Source organism: Balaenoptera physalus (assembly GCF_965194825.1).
Source record: "Balaenoptera physalus genome assembly, chromosome: 3".
NCBI classification, from domain to species: Eukaryota; Metazoa; Chordata; class Mammalia; order Artiodactyla; family Balaenopteridae; genus Balaenoptera; species Balaenoptera physalus.
The window spans coordinates 176,982,791-177,001,810 of NC_138890.1; the positions used below are offsets into that span (position 1 = coordinate 176,982,791).

Here is a 19,020-nt window from a genome sequence, read left to right on the forward strand (position 1 = left end):
CGGATCCCCCGGGCCCTCCCCCACCAGGATCATCCGGACCCTCCCCCACCAGGATCCCCCGGGCCCTCCCCCCCGGATCCCCCGGGCCCTCCCCCCCCGGATCCCCTGGACCCTCCCCCACCAGGATCATCCGGACCCTCCCCCACCAGGATCCCCCGGGCCCTCCCCCCCGGATCCCCCAGACCCTCCCCGCCCCGGATCCCCCGGGCCCTCCCCCCCGGATCCCCCGGGCCCTCCCCCCCCGGATCCCCCGGGCCCTCCCCCACCAGGATCCCCCGGGCCCTCCCCCACCAGGATCCCCCGGGCCCTCCCCCACCAGGATCCCCCGGACCCTCCCCCACCAGGATCATCCGGACCCTCCCCCACCAGGATCCCCCGGGCCCTCCCCCACCAGGATCCCCCGGGCCCTCCCCCACCAGGATCCCCCGGACCCTCCCCCACCAGGATCATCCGGACCCTCCCCCACCAGGATCCCCCGGGCCCTCCCCCACCAGGATCCCCCGGACCCTCCCCCACCAGGATCCTCCGGACCCTCCCCCACCAGGATCCCCCGGGCCCTCCCCCACCAGGATCCCCCGGGCCCTCCCCCACCAGGATCCCCCGGACCCTCCCCCACCAGGATCATCCGGACCCTCCCCCACCAGGATCCCCCGGGCCCTCCCCCACCAGGATCCTCCAGACCCTCCCCCACCAGGATCCCCCGGACCCTCCCCCCCGGATCCCCCGGGCCCTACCCCCCCGGATCCCCCGGGCCCTCCCCCACCAGGATCCCCCGGACCCTCCCCCACCAGGATCCTCCGGACCCTCCCCCCCGCCCCCCGCTTCGTTTCTCAGTCACGGGACTTGTCCCGCTGCCACCTTCCTGGGAGCCTTATTTCTGAGGGTTTGTCTCTGGGGGCCCCCTCCTAAGATGAGCCCAGCCCTCTGAGGATTCTGTGCAGAGACCTCGGGGAGGGTCTGTAAGCCCAGCCTGCGGAGCTGCGCGCAGCGCCTAGGACAGATCGGGACCCGGGCAGGCAGCTCCTGGCCTCTGTCCCCAGGGGACCCGGGAACCGGTGCCAGAGGCTGACGCAGGCCACCCGTGACCCTCAGCATAACCGTTGTGTGGCCAGGTGGGCGGGTTTGGCAGGATGACCCGGCCGCCCCACCCCCGAGCACGGCTCCCCGGGGGACGGTGGCAGCGGCCCTTGTTGTCCCTCTGACCAAGGGGCACAGAGATGGGGGGTCGGTCCCCCAGAAGTGCCTTCTCCAGGGTCTGGACGCCTCTAGTATCTTGGGCCTCGTAACCGGTCAGGTTGACCCTTCAAAGCTGCCTTTTATGGGAGTGCTGGGGGCCCCGTCACGGCCTTTCAGGACAACTCAGGGTCATCTCGCCGCTGCACAGGGACAGGGGCCGGGCCTGAGGCTGGGCCAGGCGGCTGGGGGCCCCGCGCCCGTGAGACTGGAGGGTTTGCTTCTGGTGTTTCACGGTCCGTGAGGCCAAAGGCAGGGGCCGGAGCTGCTCTCAGCTTGTGTTGACCTCCTCATCCTTCACCGTCCTGCGTCCGGGGTCAGGAACCCTCACGCTTTCATCATCCACAAACAGGACACGGGTCTGCGGGGGGCGGGCTGCCCCGGACGCTGGCGCTCAGGGCCCAGGCGTGACAAGCCAGCCGCCCGGTGCTGTTCAGGCCTCAGGCCGAGTCTGCCCGAGGCTTCCGACCCACCTCCACGCTCCCCGGGCGCCCCCTTGGGTTACTTCCCCGGGGTCTCTGCTCCGTGCCAGCCCCATGCCAGCTCTCTCGGTGCGGGCGTTCCTGTGTGTCGACCTTCCATTCTCACGCTGAGAAGCCCCCCAGCTTCCTTTGAGGGGGGTCCGTCCTTCGGCCCAGCGAGCGGGCTGGGCCACGTCTCCCCAGCCTCCACGGGACGCCTTGATTCAGGCAGCCTGGCCCCTTTCACAGGAAGTGTTTTCAAAGCAGATCTTTCCAGCTTTTTTTCCTTTTATTCACCTAAGTTTAAGCAGCTTCCCCCATTAAACGTCCTCTTGTCTTTTTAGCCAGGTGTCCTCAAATCCCGACTGTGTCGCCTGACGCTGATGTCACGCTGGCCGGCGGGCAGGGCGGGCTGGCCCCCGGCCTTGTCCCTGAGCTTTCCTCCGGGCAGGTTTGCTCGGCTGTAGTCTGTCTGGGGTTACGGAAGGCGTTTCTGTCAGGCACCCTCCTGCAGTTACCCCACAGCGGGGCGACCCTCTCCCAGGCCGCCTCTGGTCGGCCGTGCTGCGGGGCCTTCCGGAAGGGGGTGACTCACAGGTGGCACGTCCTCTCTGAACTCTCGCTGGGTCCCCTCCCCTCGCTGGCCACTTCCTCCAGGTGGGTCAAGACACGGCAGATTTCTGTCTGGACTTGGTGCTTCTGCGCCCTTTGTAGCTTAGGGAATGGTGGCCGGTCCCTAACCCTTCCTTCCGGCCTCTCATTTCCCCTCACTTCGTGGTCTCCTGAGGACCTGGGCTGCAGTTGCTTCGGACAGAGCCCAGATCAGCTTGCTCCCCGTCTTTTCTCTAACTTCCCCCCCTTCCTGCTGTGCCCCTGATGGAGGAGGGGGCCGAGCCCTTCTCTCCCCTCTCTGCCCCGGGGCAGTGACGTGGTTTTGCCCCCACCCACTTACTCCTGGGCAGTGAGGGTGTTGCCAAAATCTTGGCCTCTGTACACCAGTGCTGAATAGAAATACGGAGGCAGAGTTTTGGAGGAAAGAGAAAGAATGGCTTTATTTCTTTGCCAGGCAAAGAGGGAACACAGCAGGCTAGCGCCTCAGAAACTGTGCCCACCCTGCAGGGGGTAGTGAGGAGTCTTATAGTGGTCAAGGAGCAGGGCGTGGCCAGCTCGTGGACAGTTCTCGGATTGGTTGGCATCAAGGTGAAGTTTCAAGCATCGTCAAGCTTCTGGTTTCAGCCGGTCTGGGGTCTGTGTGCTTGTGGTCAGCAGGTTCCGTCTGGTGGGTGTCTGCTTCCTGCAGAAACAACTTAGGAAGGTGTGTCAGGCCTTTACCTGTATGTTTCAGGGAACTGGGAGTTCGTGATTCTGCGATGCGGCAGAATTATAGTCTGAATTATTACCAGTTCCCCAGGCCAACAGCTATTCTCTGTTTCTATTGATACATCCTCACATTCCCAATCGTTCACTCTTGAGTCAGCATGTTACTTCCAAAGACAAGGACGCAGGGGCTTGCACACAGTTTCAGGGGGTCCTGCTCTGGATTCTGTCCAAGCCCTGGCCTCGCTTCAGCTGTTTTCCACGTAACTGAAGCTGTGGCCTCTGCTGGGCTTCCTTTGTCTTCCTGCCCCCTGACCTCTTCACAGTGTCTGGGCCCCACGGTGTGGACTCAGCTCCCGGCGGGGGCGGGGGGCTCTGGGGGAGGCGCTGCCGGCCCTGGAACCTGCTCCGCTCTCTTCCAGAGCCCCCGCATGGGCACCTTCATCGGCGTCTACCTGCCCTGCCTGCAGAACATCCTGGGCGTCATCCTCTTCCTGCGCCTGACGTGGATCGTGGGGGCGGCCGGCGTCCTGGAGTCCTTCCTCATCGTGTCCGTGTGCTGCACCTGCGTGAGTGGGGCGGGGGCGGCTGGACGGCAGGGCTTTCCGGGGTCCCCGGCCCCAAGGGCACCCCTCACCTGCGCTGGTGTGAGCGCAGGTCAGCACCCGGCTGCTGACGGGCCGGGGGGAGTCTCGTGGGCCCACCTCCGCAGAAGCCAGGGGTCAGCGTCCCCTGGCGGCCACCACTCACGGCCATCCCGTCCTGCATTTAGGCCAGGTCCCCTGCCCACTGGTGACACGTTCAGCCCTGCACCCAGCTCACCAGGCCCTCCTCCACATGGCCTCCGCACCCACATCCCCGTCTGCCTTAGCGGCCCAGGAGCCTTTTCTTGCGACAGCTTGTCGTGCCTGGTTCAACCCCTCAGTGGCCCTCAGCACCTGCCCCCCTGCCTCCCTCCTCACCTTCCTCCACTGCTGTTACGAGGAGGGTGATTCAGCTGCTCTCACCCCGCCAAGTGCCACCTGCCTGAAGGAATCAAACAATGCAGATGAGCCAGAGTCCCCTCGACCCCAGACCGCCACCCTGCCTGTCCCCCAGCCGCGTCCCCCGGCCGCCCCGGGCCTCCCCTGTGTCACGGCCTTCCCGGTCCTGTGGTGTCGTGCTTAAAGGTCGTGCTTGAAGGTTCTTGCTGTTCTGCATGTGCTGCTTTCACTTAATGAGCCTGGAAGTATCTTTGGAGTAATCACCCCGCCCGCCCCCCCCCCACCCCGCAATAAAAACTGATGAAAAGCAGGATACAGAGCAGGGCCTTCGTTAAGCTAGAAATGTCCCTGGCAGGAAGCAGTCAGGTGGTCACTGAGGCTGCACGCTTCCCGGGGGCTGTTTCTTCCCGTCCTCGGGTTGTGAAGTCCTTGGTTGCTCCCCAACCCACAGGTGTGGCCGCTTTCCTGAGCAGCGGGTGAGGAGGCCCGCCCTGGACAGGCTCTGGCAGTCCTCCAGCCCCGTGGGGTGGGTGGCCCGGGGGACACCTAGGTGGGGGCCTACGGGGGGTCCCCCTGCATCCCATCAGGAAGTGGGCACCCACTGGAAGCAGGAGGCGGTCTTGAGTCGGGTGTTTCCTGGGGGGTTCATAGGACCTCAGCTTTGGGGGTTAAGTGGGAGAGAGCAGGGCTGTGGTCCTGAGCATTCTGGCGCCCAGTTACTCAGCAGCCCTCTGAGGTCAGGAGCCGGGAGTCGGCAGGCGGGCGCTGCCCCAGGCCTAGTGCTGTCCGCCTCCCGGGGTGGCTCTTGCAAATGCTCTTTCTTCTAAAAGGCCCCCGTCTTTCTGCAGACGATGCTGACCGCAATCTCCATGAGTGCGATCGCGACCAATGGCGTGGTCCCAGGTAAGGGTGCCGCGGGGAGCTGGGAATGGCGGGGAGTGACCAGCGGGCTCTGCTGTGGACGGTGGTGCACGTGCCACATCGTGTGACGTTCACCCTTCACCCCGGGCGGCCTCAGGGGCGGCAGAAGGCGGGTCCCAGTGCGGACACGCCCTCACCCGCCTGCAGCACGGATCCCCACACCTGGAGGGGCGGACGTCCCCGCGTCGTGGCCAGGCCCTTCCCTTCCAGAGGCCCCGTCGGCAGTGACCCTGCCGTTGGGCAGCGGAACTCGTGCGGCTCCCGGCCCCCACCTGCACGTGACCCTTCCCCCGGAGTGCCCCCCCCACCGAGGGCACAGTGGGGCTTTTCTAAGGCCAGGGTGGGGTGCCCCCCCGCGGCTCGTCCCCCAGAGCCTGCCCGTGCACTTGGGGTCCCTGAGAAATTGGGGTTCTCCTCAGGGGGAATCTACGTAAATGCCTCCAGGGATTTTCTTGTCACGTCTACGCTGTCCACTGCTTGCTCTTCAGGAGGGGGCTGCACCTTGAGATGTCCTCCAGGTGCCCAGTGTCACGCATGGTCCCTGGTCAGTGTCCCAGTGGGGTCTCAGCCGACCGACACGACGACCAGGGACGGGCTGGCGAGGCCGTGGGTGTCACTGTATCCGTGGGTGTGACACACAAAGGATGACTAAAGAGCCCTTGGTTTTTTAAACCTTCTTGGGCGAAAGTTGAGTCGAGGTTTCGGGTGTGATGTCAGCCGCAGACTTTCTACGGGCACGGCCGTCGGGGTCCAGGCCCCTGACTGTGGCTCGACCTCGACCTCATTTAGTCACGGCTTCCAAAGACAGCCGCCAGCGGGGGGAGGGTGCCTGCGGACGCAGGCGCGTGTCTCACCCTTGCGGCCAGGCTCCCCGTTGCGTGGACGAGCCCGTCTGCCCCGGGAGGTCTGTGTTCACGGCCAGCGGCAGGTCCGTAACCCGCTGCCTCCCATCTGGCGTATTTGCAGCGGGCGGTTCCTACTACATGATATCGCGGTCTCTGGGGCCGGAGTTCGGGGGGGCCGTGGGCCTCTGCTTCTACCTGGGCACCACGTTCGCGGGGGCCATGTACATTCTGGGGACCATTGAGATTTTTTTGGTAAGTGCTATGTCTCGGGCGGGTTCCCTTGTCCAGGCCGCAGACGTGCGGCCTGAGGGTCTGTCCCAGGGCGTCTGCTGGTGTGGAGGCTCACGGGGAAGGGGGGCCCAGCGCCGAGCCCCCCAGAGAGGGCCCTTTGGGAGGCACAGGGGCGCGCCTGGCCCCGCGCTCCCGTGTGGTCGTCTTGGGGAGGGGCGGGTGGCCCTTCTTGACCTCGCTTTGCCCTGCAGACCTACATCTCCCCCAGCGCGGCCATCGTGCAGGCTGAGGGGGCGAGCGGCGAGGCCACGGCCACACTGCACAACATGCGCATATACGGGACCTGCACGCTGGCCCTCATGGTCATGGTGGTCTTCGTGGGCGTCAAGTACGTCAACAAGCTGGCCCTGGTGTTCCTGGCCTGCGTCGTGCTGTCCATCCTTGCCATCTACGCCGGCGTCATCAAGACCGCCTTCGACCCACCTGACATCCCGTGAGTCCTCCACCAGCCTCCGGGCCGGCTTCCTGGCCCAGTCTGCGGCTCGGGCCTTAACCACTGACCACGTTGGCCGGGCTGGGGATGGCGCGCTGTGTCCGCAGACGTCCCCACTCTGGCCGGGTCGAGGGTGAGCGGGTCGCGGTGCTCTCGTGGCCGTGCTGTCTGCCAGGACAGGACGGGCCCGGTGACATCCAGCAGCGCCGAGCTCCTCCCGGCTGTGGCCCTGTCCTCACGGAAGCCGCTGAGCAGGGTCTTCTCTTGTCCCCTTTCGGGTGAGGGTCGCGGAAAGGGGTAGCCCCGGGTCACAGAGCGAGCGCGCAAGCCCCCGTGCGGCCCCACCGGGCTGGGCCAGGAGGAGCCGGGGGGGGCGGCCACTATGCACACGTGGACGCGCCACGCAGGCCACTCACTCCGCGTCAGGTGCCCCAGAGCGGAGGGCGGCAGGACAGACCGGGGCCCGGTGCTGCCGGAACCCTGCTGCGGGCCGGTCCCTCATGCGAATGCTCTTGTCACCCTGAATGGAGGGGGTCCGAAGCCCCGCACGAGGGACCGGCGAACTCCACTTGGTTACGGAGAAGAGCAGTGGGTGAGGCGTGTCACCACCTGCTCCTGCCCAGGATCTGTCTGCTGGGGAACCGCACGCTGTCCCGACGCAGCTTCGACGTCTGTGCCAAAGTCCACGCTGCCGACAACGGCTCAGCGGCCACTGCGCTCTGGGGCCTCTTCTGCAACGGCTCCACGGCCAGCACCTCCTGCGACCCGTACTTTGCCCAGAACAACCTCACGGAGATCCAGGGCATCCCCGGTGTGGTTAGCGGCGCCCTCCTGGGTGAGCGTCCGGCGGGTCTGCCGGGCCCGGGCCTTCCGAGCTTTGTCCCTTGGGTCCTGTCCTTCTGCCCAGCCTGTGACCACTTCACCCCGTCCCCGGCTGCTGGCCCACTGGGGTCCCTCTGGGCTGATTCTTCCCAGAGCCGTAGATGCCAGGTGAATTGTGCAGGCAGCAGGTCAGGGCTTCAAAGTTGGTCCTTTATCTTTAGAATTGCAAAGCGGCAGGATTAGGATGTTGATAAGGGAAGTAATTAACGGGTGGGGGTCCCTCAGGCAGCTCGTCAGGGGTAGATTGTTGTGCAAGGTAAGTTTTTTCATCAAACTTGACTTAAGGACCAAAACCTTTCACTCAGAGATTAGGAGAGAATAGTTTTCTTAGAGGTCAACTTCTCCTAGTCAGTCGTCCTTGTCCTGGTGTGAAGTTGGAGTCTGGGGTGGGGATGGTCACCCGATGGCGATGGCGGAGCCCTGATGGCAGGTGTGGAGTCTCATGGCCCACCTGTTCCCCCCACAGATAACCTGTGGAGTGCGTACACAGACAAGGGGGTGTTTGTGGAGAAGAAGGGCGTGCCCTCAGTGCCCGTGCCGGAGGAGAGCAGAGCCGGCGGGCTGCCCTACGTGCTCACTGACATCATGACCTACTTCACCATGCTGGTCGGCATCTACTTCCCCTCCGTGACCGGTGAGGCCTCGGCGCTCCCGGCGGGTCCGGGCCCCCTCTAACACACCCACCCCCGCCCCCTCTTTCTTCTCCTTTTGGCTCAGAGATGAGCTTAAGGGTCTCCGTTCCCCATATGTCTGAGCGGGGAGCTCAGGAGCTTTTGGCGTCAAGGAGCTTGTCCGTGTTCTTGTGAGAGGCCCAGGTTATTCGGAGTGGCCCTGCGACCTTGGCCCTTAGCAGTGGACCCGAGGGCCGTCAGAGGCCGGGAACTGCAGCGTCCGTGTCCTTACGAGAGAGTCTGCTGACCTCCCGCAGGGCCCTGGTGCACAGTCCCCCACACGTGCACACGCACACGCTGGTCCGCACGCTCACACACGCACCCGTGGGCGCACACCTGCTTCTGGGTGCCCCTCAGCCTGGCCCAGCACAGTGGAGCCCCGGCCCCCCCGGCTGGCACTGGCCGACCGAGGGGCCCGGCGCCATCCTCGCGCCTGTCCTTCCTGCTCCTGGCCCCCACTCAGGCCTGTCTGCACGCTCCGGGAGGCTGGCCTGCCAGGGGCTGCTCGCCCCGCTCCGAACTTCACCTCCGCCTTCCCCGAGGCCCGGAGCTGGGGGAGGTAGCCTCCCCGCGAAGGTGGGGTCACGGTGCCACTTGGACAGGCGTGGGGGGTTGTGGATCCGGCCCCTGGGGGGTCTTTCTCCTGTACTCCTGTCCCCCTGCTGTCAGTGATCAGGGCGGGGAGACCTCTTCTGTGGACGTGGGTCTTTCCATGCCCCGTGGCATGCCCATGGGCTCTGTGCTGGCGTGTCAGGCCACGCCTGAGGTAGGGTCACAGGTGTCGAACGAACCTGCCACCACCTGGATTTTCTTTGATCCCAGTAGGAATCACTTACACTTTATGTGGCAAATGGAGTGACCAGTGCGGGATGGGGGGCGCGGCGGAGGCGGTGGCCAGTCACCGCATGGGAAGGAGGAGGGCTCAGGCCAGCGGGGTGTCTGCTGAGGCTGAGCTACGCTCTGACCCAGACCTGGCCCCGGAAGTGAGTCAGCATTTGGCTTCACTCTCCAGGGAGTTTCTCACTCCCGGCCACGGGGATCAACCAAGATCACAGTGGGGATGAGGTCGGAGGGGATGCACACGGAGGCCAGGTCTGATTTTGACGTCCGTGGCGGGTGTCTGGGATGAGCCGTGCCCTAGTCTCCACCGTGACTTCGTTCACAGCTGGGCTGGCTGTCCCCATGGAGAGCGTGGGGGACATTTGGGCACCTGCCCACGTGTCCTGCAACAGCCTACCCAAGATGTGAAGAGAGGTCCAGCCTGGCTCTGTGAGGCCCGACGTGCAGGCTGGGGGTCTCTCCTTTGCGTTGTGAGGATGTCCCAGTCCCATTTTGACTCTGCCCCAGATGGGCCAGGGTGGGTGGGCAGGTGGGCAGGTGGGTGGCATCTCCTAGGTGCCATCAGTCCCTGTGACCCATCAGTTCTCCCTCCATCTCCGTAGGCATCATGGCGGGCTCTAACCGGTCCGGGGACCTCAAGGACGCCCAGAAGTCCATCCCCACTGGAACCATTCTGGCCATCGTGACCACGTCTTTCATTTGTATCCTTGGGGGGGTCGAACGTGGGGGCCAGGTGCTGAGGGCGGGACGGCTCTGTGCCTTTCTTCACTCACTGCCGGGCCCTCTGTGCCTCCGGGCGGGCCTCCCTGCCTTGGGCAGTTCTGGCCACACATCCGTTCTCAGAGGGGGCTGGGCTGGCGTTGACCTGACTTAGGAAAATAAACACAGACTCCTGGACGCCAGCCTAGGTTGGTGGTAGAACGTGGCTTTGTCCGAGAACAACCGCGTGTAGTAAGCACACTGTGACGTGACGTGTTACTAACATGTAGCCACATGTGTGCTCATGTCACGGTCTTGTCAGGTGGGCTCACTGGCTTTGCGGTGCCAGTGGAGCCTTTCTCACTGAGCTCATCCCTTTCCAGCCGGCGAGGTCTCCAGCCCGGTACCTGTGGTGGTCACCCTGCAGGCCAGGCCCTTCGTGACTGACCTGAGGTCCGCATAGCAAGGAAACGGCACGGGGCCCAGGGCGGGGTGGGCAGGGTGTGGGGTCGGTCCAGGGCTGGCTTCAGCTACTGCATCATGCCCACCGTGTCCTTGACCCAAGCCGCAGACCTTTCCTGCATTGTGCTTTTTGGGGCTTGCATCGAAGGCGTGATCTTACGAGATAAGTACGTTTCATTTATGGCTTCTGGGAACTTCTGGGGCCAGGGCTGGTTTTCTCGAAGGTGATTTTAGCTTTGAGACTGAGAATCCCAGGATTTCTAGCTTTGTGTGTAGCAGGTGGCCCTGTGGCCCGCGTGTTAGAGTCTGACCTGTGCATCCGTCTCCTACTCAAGCCTGGAGCTGGGGTCCCGCACAGTGACCTCAGACCCTGGTAGAGCTGGGGTGCAGGGGCTCCCGGGAGAGGCCGTTCCCACTCAGCAGGTGGGAGAAGGTTTCAGTCTTCCGCCCGTGTCTGAAAGCTCGCCGCCCCTCCAGGTTCGGGGAGGCCCTGCAGGGGAACCTCGTCATTGGCATGCTGGCCTGGCCGTCCCCCTGGGTCATCGTCATTGGCTCCTTCTTCTCCACCTGTGGGGCTGGCCTGCAGAGCCTGACGGGGGCCCCACGCCTGCTGCAGGCCATCGCCCGGGACGGCATCGTCCCTTTCCTTCAGGTGAGCCCGCTCCTGAGAGCAGGGAATCCCCCGGAAGGAGCGCGGCAGGAGGGGCCAGAGATCCTGCCCCGGAGCGTGGCCTTTACGGTTGAAGACGGTGGGACCCACCTCAGTCCCCGCCTCCAGACTGGCAGCCCACCCTGAGGCCTGCATTTCTTGTCCTGCCCTGTGTCTGCCACGTGTCCCGAATTTCCCTTCCCAGGACTACCGCGCGGGAGGAAGGCTGGTGGGAAAGCCTCCTCCCGAGCCCTGCCCTCCCGCAGGGCTGTGCTCGAGGACCCAGGGCCTGCAGCAGGGCCCTCACAGAACTCTCCCAGTGGGTGTGTGCCGTGGGGAGAGCCCCGTCCAGTGCTCGAGGGTCTCGCCCCCTGGCCTGCGCTCGATGAGGGCGTCTGGGGTCTGACGGTACCTGGGCCGCCGTCTGCCCTCTGGGTGTCGGGTTTGCTTCCTGGACGTGGCTGGGTGAGGTCCAGGCCACGTCGTGAAAAGTCCATTTCTGCTTCTGCCGCAACTCTGAGACCTCTTTTGGGTTGGACCCGACTAGCTCGGCTTCTCGCCCGAACATGAGCTTTTTTTCCTGCGTTCTCCCCCCCGCCGCGGCCACCCCCCCGCGGCTCCCAGCCCACCTGCCTTTCTCTTGGCAGGTGTTTGGCCACGGGAAGGCCAACGGGGAGCCCACATGGGCCCTGCTGCTCACGGCCGTCATCTGCGAGACTGGCATCCTCATCGCCTCTCTGGACGGTGTGGCCCCCATCCTCTCCATGTGAGTGCCGCTGGCCCCCTTGGCAGTCACCCTGGGGATGTGAGGCCCCTGCTCAGGGGACGGCAGACGGGAGGGCGTAGGGCAGAGCAGGGGGCCAGGCGGTGGATGACGGGGCAGGCGGACCCCACGGGAGGGGACCGCGATGTGGGCAAGGGGGCTCCCGGGGGAGGTGGCAGCGGCTCAGGCAGCTCTGCGGGACCTGGCCCGCCCCTCACGCCGCTGTTCGTGTCCCCAGGTTTTTCCTCATGTGCTACATGTTCGTGAACCTGGCCTGCGCCCTGCAGACCCTGTTGCGCACGCCCAACTGGCGCCCGCGCTTCAAGTATTACCACTGGTGAGCGGCCATGGGGAGCCCGGTCCCCTCCCTTCTCTGGGACATGCGGTGCGTCTTGGGGGCCAGCTGCCACCTGGGTCCCTGGCTGTCCTTCGTGGGGCCAGCCCGGTCTCCGAGCCGGGTCTCTTGTGGGCGCCTCGGGGCCATTTCAGCCCTTGGGATGGTCCGGGTGCAGGAGCCGGCCACGGCATCCTTGCTGTGCTCCGGATGAAACCAAAGCAAGGGTTTCTGCTGGGCTCCAAGGCAGCTGCTCAGGTGCCGGTCTGGGGGTCCGGGCAGTGAGGTGTGGGCCCCCTCTGAGCTACCTGTCCCCCAGGACCCTCTCCTTCCTGGGCATGAGCCTGTGCTTCGCCCTGATGTTCATCTGCTCCTGGTACTACGCCCTCTGCGCCATGCTCATTGCCGGCTGCATCTACAAGTACATCGAGTACCGTGGGTGAGCTGCCGCTGGCCCCTCTCCCGGGCTGGGTGCTCAGGGACCTCTAGCAGCCGAGGGGTCAAAGCCCATCCTTCCTGCTGGGGGCTGCATGGGTTTCTGCCTGTGAGCTCCTAACAGGTGGATAACCACGTTTGCTCTTTCTAATTGATTCCACGTTTGTTACAATGTTTCATTAGGTTTATCTATGTGTATCTATGTGTAAGTATACTGTACTTTTTTAGCAGTGCTGTTTGTAAACTTTGAAATTTATTTAACGATAGCACTGATGTGCAGTGGATTTTCAGAAATAGGCATTTCTGAAAGGTACACTGTAAAAAACCGAAACGGTGGGCAGGTTAAGTGCATCTCAGAGCCCCTGGTCCATCACTGGGGCATTTCCTCTGGACGCCCTGGCCCCCTCCAGAGGGTGAGGCCCTGGGGAGGTGGGACCTAGGGGGGCTTCTCAGGGCACGGGGCGTGGGAGGGCCTCCAGGGACACTGCCTGAAGTCCCTTCCCAGCTCTTGCAGGGTGGCTTGGAAGGAGGGTCTGGGGGCTGTGACCGCTCCTGCTGGGGAGCCGGGCCACGGCCTGTGAGTCAGAGATCCCTCCCCGCGCCCTCTCCTTCCTCTGCCCCATCGATGGCCCCGACTCGGAGATCCTACGTGGGTGCCAGTGCCGTCTCCACCCTCCCCGTCCCACCAGGTGCCCCTCGCCATGTCCTGCTGCTTCCTACTCCCGCCCGTTCTCGGAAGCCCCCTCCTCTGTCACAGAAGCGCTGAGAGGCCCTGAGTGGCCACCTGGGTGCGCTGTGGGCGGGGCCTCACCACTGCCCCCCTGTCCCGCAGGGCCGAGAAGGAGTGGGGCGACGGCATCCGGGGGCTGTCGCTGAACGCCGCCCGCTACGCCCTGCTGCACGTGGAGCATGGCCCCCTCCACACCAAGAACTGGAGGTGAGTGTCCTCATGCCCTCTGACCCCACGGATGCCCGTTCCTAAAAGCAGGCTGCAGAGAGAAGACGGTACCCACCCACCCCCGTCAGGAGACGGTTGTCAAGGAAGCTTTTAGCACCTTTGTCCCTGTACGTCAGCCTGGGCTGGTCAGCTCGGGTCCGATCGCCCGGTGGAGATGCATCGGGGGTGGAGGGGGAGGAGGGAGGCGAGCTGACCCATTCGGGGGGCCTGCCGTGGCTGGAGGGCGTTTGACAGTCTTCCCGCCTCTGGGAGGAGGGTGGGGAGGCTGGCCCTGCAGAACCCGAGTTTTGTCTGCGCTGAGAGCCCGCTGCCCAGCGGGGAGCCTGGGGCGCATGGCCCGGGAGGGGTCTCACCCAGCTCGCCTGCAGGGAGGGTGGTGGCGAGTTGCCGTGGTAACAGCTCCCCGCCCCCCCACCCCCACCCCGCGCCCCCGGCAGGCCGCAGGTGCTGGTGATGCTGAACCTGGATGCGGAACAGCACGTGAAGCACCCCCGCCTGCTGTCCTTCACCTCGCAGCTCAAGGCCGGCAAGGGCCTGACCATCGTGGGCTCCGTGCTAGAGGGGACCTTCCTGGACAAGCACGTGGAGGCCCGGCGGGCCGAGGAGGTGGGCCAGGCGCCAGGGAGGGGGTGAAGGGGCCGCGCCGGGTTCGAGCCGTAGTGTTTCCACCTGTGCGCCCGGCCGCCGTCCTGTGTGTCGTGCTGCGTCCTGTCTCCAACTGGACGGCAGTTTTTGAGTTTGAAACGAGCAGGAGGGAGACCCGCGGAGGAGAGTCTGACGTGCGCGACCCCAAGACCTCAGTCGGCGGTGGTGCTCGGGGCCGTCGAGAGCAGCCTCGGGGCAGGCCTCCTGACAGGCGGGCCCGGCGCCCGGGGCGTCTCGTCTGCTCCCATGACGGGGCCTGCGCTGCCGGGTCTGCCCGTCCAGAGGCTCCACGGACCAGGGAGGGGACGGCGGGTCAAGGGCACCCAGGCCAGGCCTCCGTCATCCTGACTCGGACGCTCAGCTGGTGCCACCGCCACCTCTGGTCTCGGTCCGGGGCAGCCCCGATGCCTGGGCTTCAAACCCCGTCTCACGGGCAGTTTCAAGCATATGTAGCAACAGTAGATGGTACCACATGGCCGTCCCAGCGTGGCCCACGTCCTGTCACCTTGCCTGCCCGCCCCACCCCGGGAGTGTCGACACCGGTCCACCGCTCACTGTCTTTTCACCCCAGACCCCGCGCGTCTGTCTCTGAAACAGGAGGCGATTCTCACAGCAGCCCCACCACGCCCGTCCACAGGCCGCGTCCAGCCTGCCTGCTCTCCACCCCGGCTGTTGGGCTCGGGCAGCTTCCCGTCTGGCTGGGGCATCTGAGTCTTACTCTCGGGTGGGTCCTTCGTCAGCCGTCCCCACGTCTGGGTTGGCCGCTGTGCCCGGGCGTCCGGGTCAGCCCTGCTGTCCAGGTGTCTGTAAACCGGGCTGCGCCCAGAGTTCTCCGGAGCACGCGGGGGAGGCACGGCTGCTTGGAGGGGGTCGTGGCCTGTGTAGCCCGAGGCATCGACACCCGCTTCCTTGGTTGGCTGGACAGCCAGCCCCCGGGGACCCGCCCTGGCAGCCAGTGGCTCTGGTGCAGCTTGTTCAGGGGACTTGCTGTGTCCTCTTCCTCATCTCTCCAGAGGCACCAGCCGTTCTCTCAGCATCGTCGTGACCCAGGGGTTTCACGGGGTCGTTGTTGGTGTTGGCTGTGGGTGTAGGCGCCGGGGTTGTGACTGCGATCCCAGGTGTAGATGCCGGGGTTGTGGCCGTGATCCTGGCTGTAGACGCTGGGGTCATGGCTGTGACCTTGGGTGTAGATGCCAGGGTTTTGGTTGTGAGCCATGGGTGTAGATGCCAGGGTTGTCTGAGAATTGTATCCTCCCTGTCTGGTATTCCAGTTTCATTCATTCTTGGACTCCTTTTCCCCTGCCCAACCGTTAGTGGGTAGAGTTCCCTGAGTGATCTCACACATCTTCCTTGGTGACCTTGGCCATCTGTGAGCCATGGGTGTAGACACCAGGGTTGTGGCCGTGATCCTGGGTTTAGACACTGGGGTTACGTCTGTGACCCTGGGTGTAGATGCTAGGGTCGTGGCCGTGATGTCGGTGTAGACACCAGGGCCATGGCTGTGACCCCGGGTGTAGACCCTGGGGTTGTGGCTGTGATCCCGGGTATAGACGCCGGGGCCGTGGCCGTGATCCTGGGTGCAGACGTGGTGTGTCCTCCTCGCTGGTGGGGCAGCCTCCTTGTGCTGGTGCCTCGGCCTTCTCGACAGCTTCCTGCGTCGGTGTGAAGAAGCCCCAGACCCGTGTCCGAGGGTGGGAAGGTCCCAGCTCTCGTGTGCGACATTGCGCAGGCGCTGACGGAGCGGCTTCCCTCTCTTACACTCGCAGGTCCTTCTGTCCTCCCAGCGTCTCTGGGGACGGGCAGGGGGCAGAGCGCGGCTGGGGAGGTGGGCCCCAGCACTGAGTAGGGGGTCTAAGGCTCCGGGCCCCTGCCCGAAATGGCACCGACTCGGCTGGATTCACAGCCCTCCTTCCAGACACTAACATCATAACCTGATACGTGTCCTTTTGGACTTTCTCCTGTTGGTTTTTTTTAAACAGACGATCCTGCAGAAATACCACTTAACACGCTTATTTTGCTTTGAACTGTTGCTTTTCCAATCGGCCGGGCGCTTGTTTTGTTTAGGACAGCTGCACAGTGTTTGTTCCGTGGAGGTGCCCTGAGTTTTATTCCGTGAAGTTGCTGTCCTGGGGATGGAGGTGGCTCCCAGTGCTTTGGTGTCGGGAAGTGTGGCGTAAGCAGCACTTAGACGTGTCGCCGTCCGCGGGGGATTGCTCCTAGGATGGGTTCTTGGAGTTAGAGCCTCCTTCCCTGGTGCCGTGCCCCTGAGGCTCCGAGCCAAGTTCCAGTTCTGGTCTGCCTGGTAGTTTACGTAAAGGCCGGTCCGCGTGGCCGGTGGGGAACAGGGGGACCTCAGGCCCCTCTCTGCCGTCTCTTACTGGGAGGGCTGTGTCCCGTTGCTGCCGTGGGAAAAGGAAGGCACAGCTGGGTGTCGCCCCACATGTCCGGCACGGATGGCGCTCAGAGCCCAGTGTGTTCCCGAGGGGAGGGGCTGGGTGGAGGCGCTCACGGGGTCTCAGAGGGTGCGGACCCCAGGGGTGCTGCAGTCGGGTGCAGCCAGTTTTGCTGTGCAGCCCACAGCATCTCACCCGCTGGAGGGGCGCTGGGCACCCACCCGGCTTTGTAGGTCGAAGACTGGGCAGTGCACTTGGACCTGCCTCGATTTTTTCAGCGTGTGTCCCGCCCGCGGAAGCAGAGGCCTCGTGAGGGAAGGGCCCTGTTGGTTCCTGCTGCGTTAGGGGGATTGAGCAGCTCACGTCCGACGGTTCAGCAGCTGAGACGTGCTGGCCGGGACGTGGGAAAGGCTGTGCTCCCCTTCCCGGGAGCGTGAACGAAGCTGGTCTTCTGCGGGGCAGGGAAGGGCTCACACGTTGACTTTGGGTCCCACGGGGCGTGGTCCTCAGGGCCCCAGGAGCTGGGTGTGGAGGTGGTGCCCGAGGCCCTGGAGGTACCACTGGGCTGTCCCTCAAAGTTCCCGCGAGGCCAGGGTAGTGGGGGCCCCGAAACCTCACAAGGCAGCGAAGTGGGCTTCCCAGCAGTGGGACAGAAGAACCACAAAACCCCGCTGTGTCTCCTTGAAGCCGTAGCATCAGGTCAGCATTTCCACCAGTGACCTGAGAAGCTGTTGGTCTCAAAGCTGGAATGTGTGGCCTTTAAGCCCCTTGAGTGACTGTCCTGATGGGGCCGAGCCCCTGGCCTCTGGTCTCCAGGAAGTGTGCGTCCAGGGAGCCCTGAACTGCACTGCGGCTGCACCAAGGCGGCCCTGGGTCACATCCAAGCACCTGTTTGGACTCTTCCTTCTTGAGCCAGCAGCCCTTCGACGTGGTGGCTCAAGTCCGAGTGGTCGAGGGGGGACGTGGCTCCAACCCTTCATATGAGGTCCTGGGGCGTCCGTCACAAGTACCGGCAACAGGGGCTTAGAACAACCAAGATTCACTCTGTCTCGGCTCTGAGGCCAAAAGTCACACATCGAGGTGCCCCAGGGCCAAGCTCCCTCCTGAGCTCCAGGCGAGGGTCCTTCCTGCCTCGTCCAGCTCCCGGGGCTCCAGGTGTCCCTGGGCTCCTGGCCACGTCCCTTCAGTCTCCACCTCTGTCTTTACATGGCTTCCCTGTGTCTGTCTTCTCTCCTGTCCCTGACATTGGATTTGGGGCCACCTGGATAATCCAGGATGGTTTCACGTCAAGACCCTTAATTACATCAGCAAAGACTTTTTTCCAATAAGGCCACATTCACAGGTTCTCAGGATTAGGAAGTGGGTGTATCTTTTGGGGGCCACCGTCAATTAACCCACTGTGGTCTGTCCTCTGGCCCCCAAAATGCACACCTGCCTGATGTGCAAAGTACGTTTATCTCATCACTGCATCCTCCCAAGTCTCAACCCCTTACAATGTCAACTAAGTGCAGAATCTCGTGTGAGTGCCAGCAGCTCAAGGTCCCAAATCTCGTCTTCTAAATCCCCTGACTCAGGTGGGGGTGAGATTCTGAGTGGAGGCCATCCCGGGGCAGAATCCCTCTGCCCACAGCCTGCGCGACTCGGAGACAAACAGTCCGCGTTCCAAAGTGCACTGCGGGACCTGCACGGGGGACGCGTCCCAGCCGGGGAGACACAGATTGGAGGAGCCAGGGGGTTTGGACTCCAGCAGGGCAGTTCCATGTGGTGTCGGGCCGGCAGTGCTTCCCTGTGGCTTGAGGCCCCACCCCCAAGCCAGGCCACTGAGGGCCAGTCGGCATGGCCGGCAGAGGACCCGCTGCACAGGTGGCGCTACCTCAACAGAAGGCCTGCCGTGGTCACGGTGTGCCGGGCTGCGCTGTGACGTGGAGCTGCCCCAGTCGGGTGCCTGGCACGTGGCTGCGGGAGCAGCCCTGCACCCGCTGGGCATTTCACTCCCGCACCACCGCCTTCTGGGAAAAGCTGTTTGGTTTGACGTGTCCTGACCAAGGTTCCCACAAGCCAGGAGTGAGGGCCAGGGTGTCCCTGTGCAGTAGGGGGTGGTCTGTGATCCCGCAGGTCCCAGCGTGCCCTCAGCGGTGCCCTTCACCCCCACTGTCCTGTGGGCACGCACACGCGCGTGTACTCGTGCTCGTGTGCACACGCAGGCAGTGCCCGAGGGCACCGGGCCCGGCCTCGACTCCAGGAACCAAGGGGCGCCCCCTGAGCCTCTGGCCTCCGCGCGTGAGGCTGTTGAGTCCGCGTGGGGCCTGCCCGGCCCCTTGTGGTAGGTGGGTGTGTGCTGGCGCCTGCTGCCCCCGCCCGCCCCTCACCCCGAGCCCGGCCCGCCTGTGTCTGCAGAACATCCGGGCCCTGATGGGCACCGAGAAGGCCAAGGGCTTCTGCCAGCTGGTGGTGTCGTCCAGCCTTCGGGACGGCATGTCCCACCTGATCCAGTCGGCCGGCCTGGGGGGCATGAAGCACAACACCGTGCTCATGGCCTGGCCCGAGGCCTGGAAGCGCGAGGACAGTCCCTTCTCCTGGAAGAACTTCGTTGGTGGGTCGGGCCGTGTGGAAGCCTTGCGACGGGAGCCCCTTCCCCTGGTCTCGCCCCCGTTTGGCGGTTCCCGCGGGCGCCCCGGCTGGGCCGCAGAGTGCTGGGGGGCAAGGGCCGTGCCCCGCAAGGGGCTTCGTGGGGACCCCGGGCTCCCCTGCCCCCGTCCCGCTGGTGAGTCCAGGCTGCTTGGTTCTGCTGGGTGGGCCTGTGAC

At 64.5% G+C, this 19,020-nt stretch overlaps 1 protein-coding gene across 6 annotated transcripts in view; it reads left to right on the forward strand.

Annotated features, from left to right (window-relative positions):
• SLC12A7 (solute carrier family 12 member 7) overlaps window positions 1-19,020 on the forward strand; it is a 70,763-nt gene that overhangs the window by 42,359 nt on the left and 9,384 nt on the right. For 5 of the 6 annotated variants that reach the window (XM_082456356.1, XM_082456353.1, XM_082456354.1 and 2 more), the window contains 15 exons: window positions 3,434-3,580; window positions 4,843-4,897; window positions 5,882-6,012; window positions 6,243-6,484; window positions 7,108-7,319; window positions 7,833-8,000; window positions 9,480-9,578; window positions 10,148-10,205; window positions 10,516-10,690; window positions 11,335-11,453; window positions 11,689-11,787; window positions 12,104-12,223; window positions 13,052-13,156; window positions 13,615-13,783; window positions 18,613-18,808. In XM_082456356.1, coding sequence (XP_082312482.1) covers window positions 3,434-3,580; window positions 4,843-4,897; window positions 5,882-6,012; window positions 6,243-6,484; window positions 7,108-7,319; window positions 7,833-8,000; window positions 9,480-9,578; window positions 10,148-10,205; window positions 10,516-10,690; window positions 11,335-11,453; window positions 11,689-11,787; window positions 12,104-12,223; window positions 13,052-13,156; window positions 13,615-13,783; window positions 18,613-18,808 — 2,095 coding nt within the window. The remainder of the gene's footprint in view (window positions 1-3,433; window positions 3,581-4,842; window positions 4,898-5,881; window positions 6,013-6,242; window positions 6,485-7,107; window positions 7,320-7,832; window positions 8,001-9,479; window positions 9,579-10,147; window positions 10,206-10,515; window positions 10,691-11,334; window positions 11,454-11,688; window positions 11,788-12,103; window positions 12,224-13,051; window positions 13,157-13,614; window positions 13,784-18,612; window positions 18,809-19,020) is intronic. The other variant, XM_082456357.1, reaches the window with a different exon arrangement.